At 39.8% G+C, this 3,902-nt stretch overlaps 1 protein-coding gene across 1 annotated transcript; it reads left to right on the top strand.

The window, feature by feature from the left end:
* Positions 1 to 737: 737 nt before the first annotated feature.
* On the top strand, positions 738 to 3,702 carry LOC112706946 (uncharacterized protein At1g08160). Its single transcript, XM_025758481.3, has 2 exons — positions 738 to 866; positions 2,947 to 3,702. The coding sequence occupies exons 1-2, from the start codon at positions 738 to 740 to the stop codon at positions 3,700 to 3,702; spliced, it is 885 nt and encodes a 294-aa protein (XP_025614266.2).
* Positions 3,703 to 3,902: the final 200 nt, after the last annotated feature.

Below are 3,902 nucleotides of genomic sequence, written 5' to 3'. Positions count from 1 at the left end.
CTGACCTCCGAATTTCTTCCCCTCATACAATATGAAAAACTTCTGAGAGAGAATGAATATTTTCTTTACCCAAAATTTAAACTCGAATTGGATCAAATCCAGAGTGCAAGCCAGACAGAAATTTAAATATACGTATCCTTTCAATAAATTGTGTCAATGTAATAGAATCAGGTGTGCACTGCATAGTCAAATTTTGATACTGATCTAACTCGATCCACAAACGATTCAGCGTCCCAAAGTAGTCAGTTACGGAGAGGCTCCCTTGCTTGGTATTGAAGATCTTGTTTTCTATTTCATAACATGCTGTAGTATCCTTCTTCATTGAGTATGCCTGACTTAGATTATTCCAAATCTCCTTAGCAGTGGGGAAGAACATATAATTACGGCTGATTTCTGGTGTCATAGAATGTCATAACCAGGTCATGAAAAGAGCATCCTCATCATCCTAGGCTTCATATTTGGGGTCTGTCATGGTTGGAGGATTTTCTTCTAGATGATTTAATTTCTTTCGCCCTTGAGAGCAGTGCGAACTAGTTGAGACCATTGGAGGTAGTTGCCCCATCAAAATGATACGACCCTTGTAACACCGGTAAATCATTGGGGCTGATGAGAGGTATAGTCTTATCATTCGTCATTGGTAAGAATCGGCAACAAACGGAAGACAAAAGAAGAAAAAAAAAGAAAAAACTGATGATCGTGTCTGGGCAAGCAGCGTCGCAATCAAAGAGATCGCGCCGATGGGAACGAAATCTCCTAGGCTTTGTAGATCGACAAATCCCGCTTCTGATGGTGGTGGTACTGTTCAGAAACTCGCCGGGAAAAAAATTTCGGTGGCGGTGTGCGACAGCAGCAGGACACCGAAACAGGTATAGTTGCAGTAATGAAGGCTGCCTGAAAAAATGCTTGAAAAATGCGGAAACAGAACCCTCAAAATCGGGATACCAACTTGAAAAGAAGATTTTTGAATATTATTCCTGAAATTGTTTCACCTAGAGAGTGATTACATACAAAATATAAAGATTATTTACAACCTAACGAAGGAAAGAAAATAACAGGTAATAAAATCTATTCAAAACAAATTTGCACCAAATATGTCCTAATATAAACAAATCTTTACTAATTATAGAATAATTACAATAATTTACTTGGTTTGTGCTTGTAGGCTGAGTTAATACAAAAGATCGTTTGAGTAAATTGGGCATTATTGAACGAAAGACAATATCTGTGTTATGTGTAACAAAGAAATTGAAACTGTGCAACACTTGTTTGTAATGTGTGAGTATGCTTGGTAGGTGTGGTGCGCATGGATTACTTATGTGGGTCGTGTTTGGAATATTTCAGGCTCTATAAAAGAGCACTTTAAGAGTTGGAGGTCGATGCCATTGAAAAAAGATGTGCGAAAAATATAGTTAGTGAGCTCACTTATATGAAATAGAAAAATAATTATAGGAAAATAATTATAGTGAATTGTATTGCTAAATTGTTTGGTTGTTCTAAAAAAATAGTGCAAAATCAACTTATGTTGTTGATAATTATGTCGAAAATGATTTATGAGTTATTTAGTGTTTTGCCCTACCTTTGTATGTTCCAGTAAATGTGTCGAACTTGTTCTCCTTTCAAAAAAAATGTGGTGACAATTCCATGTTCATATATAATAGTTGAACTTTTATTATTTTAACCCATCTACATTAACTTTTTCTGGAAAAAAAATCAAAGAAAAACTTGTGTAGATTAGATTATATTAGCTGTCACCATGCTTAATCTGATGCCACTTAATAGGAAATCAAATTACATTGTAACAGCCGGCGATGCAATTCTATTTTAGTATTTTGATTCTCAAGCATTTCCTCGAAAGCCAAGAGGCCAAGTGTGTTTGTATCTCTGTGGTCAAGTGTGTTTCTATGAACATGCCAATTTCTAGTTAATTGTAAACATCACTTATTATTCAATGTTGGGGGAAAATAGAATAAAATCATTCCTAAGTCATCAATTAAATAAAACTACAAACATATGTAAAAACGAGTATCTTTCAATGTCATTCATAAGTCATCAATTTGAATCACTTTGATTATCGGACAATAATCAATTCTTTAATTTGTTTTTTTCGTTAGACATAGTTTTACACGTTGGCCTACAATGATTTCATCTGAAACACCACGACCTTGTTTATGGTCAACACACACTCCCAAGTCCCAACTCCCATGCCATACGCAAATGTAGATTCTTTCTTTTTGCCATAATCTGTGTCTTTTGCGTGAGAAAGGCCCGGAGGACGTGTCACATGGGTTGATTGCACATTTAATGTACGATTGGGCTTTCATAAATCCGGGCCCAAACTCTTCAAAGATTTACAGAATTATTTTATTGTGATTTATTCTAAACCCTGGATTAGGTTTTTCCATTTTTAAACGGGCATTAATATTTACGCGTCTGAATATGAATAATAGGAATACATAAAAAAAAAAAAGATCCAACTTGAATGCAAGCGACGATTTTTGGATGCCTTTTGCCAAATGGATCAAGCACTAACCAATATCGATGTGAAAAGGAAATGCACTTATTTTATTGTGGTTTTCCCCTAAAGAATATGCAACTGTTAACTTTATCTGTGCACCACCGTCCAGTCCACCCCGTTCCCAATCAAATAACAGCTTTATCCTAAGCCAAAAGTTTAAGCCAAGTATAAATATAATTACTACTATTTACTGAAAAGATCAAGAACCATCTTGTAAAATATAGGTCGAGTGTTGTTTGTTTTATTCCTTCTTACTGAAGGAATCCTTAGAACCTTGCCGTTACACCCAACAAGTAACAAGCGCGTTCCGTTGTTGACGTGAGATATGAAATTCAATTAAAATTAAAATTTTGAAATTAAACCCCCAAATCCAAACACATTCTCTTTCCTTACGCACTAATTCACTATTCACTCACTTAACTTCACCTCAGCTCAAATCAATGCAAGAACCTTCTAGAACCGCCACCGGTTACCCGGCCCCACCCTTCAACCACCCTAACGGTGGCCAACCGCCACCGCCATCCACCACCGCCTACCCCTACGCCGCACCTCCTCCCTACCAGCCCCATCCTCAGTACTACAATCCCCAACCCTACCAACAGCGCTACTCCCCTTCCCGCTCCTTCTTCCGCGCCTTCATCGCCACCATGATCTGCCTCGCCGTCGTCTTCGGTGTCGTCCTCATTATCACCTGGCTCGTCCTCCGCCCTTCCCTCCCTCACTTCACCATCACCACCTTCTCCGTCCAGAACTTCTCCACAACCGCACAAACCGTCTCCGCCACGTGGCACCTCACCTTCCTCCTCCGCAACAATAACCACAAGATGTCCGTTACCTATAACGTGCTTCGCCCTTCCCTCTTCTACCACTCTAACTACCTTGCCGACTCGCAGCTACCGCCGTTCAAGCAGGACACCAGGTCCGAGAACACGCTCAACGCAACATTGGTTGCCGTCGACGCCTACCTCGAGCCACGCGCCGTGATCGATTTGAACGCCGAGAAGTCGAGTGGCTCCGTTACGTTCGACGTCCAGCTGCTGGCTTCCGCATCCTTCCGATCCGGTTCGTGGCGGTTCAGGCCGCGCGTGCTCAAGGTTCTCTGCCGGAAGGTTCCCGTGGGCTTAACGTCGAAATCCTCCTCCGGTCAGCTTGTCGGCGGATCCAGGGAGTGCCAGGTGTGGACTTGACTGAACAGTTTTTTTGAAACCCTAGGTTTGAGGAAAGGAGGAAAAATCTAAATTCAAATTGATATAATGGTTTAATTTTGTGCCTTAGTGATTTGTGTTTTCAAGTGCTTTTTTTCTTAGGATTTGAATTGGATATTGTTGGTTAGTTTATTAATAGTATGGTTGTATATAATTCGCGTAATTTTTTGGCATTTTGGTTC

The sequence above is a fragment of the Arachis hypogaea genome, chromosome 8 (genome assembly GCF_003086295.3).
Source record: "Arachis hypogaea cultivar Tifrunner chromosome 8, arahy.Tifrunner.gnm2.J5K5, whole genome shotgun sequence".
NCBI classification, from domain to species: Eukaryota; Viridiplantae; Streptophyta; class Magnoliopsida; order Fabales; family Fabaceae; genus Arachis; species Arachis hypogaea.
This window is presented reverse-complemented; position numbering and strand designations above follow the sequence as displayed.

Excerpts from the sequence above, each read along its gene's own strand:
- LOC112706946 (XM_025758481.3), top strand. The coding sequence starts at position 738 with ATGGGAACGAAATCTCCTAGGCTTTGTAGATCGACAAATCCCGCTTCT. Across the intron at positions 867-2,946 it reads GCAGCAGGACACCGAAACAG|CTCAAATCAATGCAAGAACC; the intron begins GTATAGTTGCAG and ends ACTTCACCTCAG.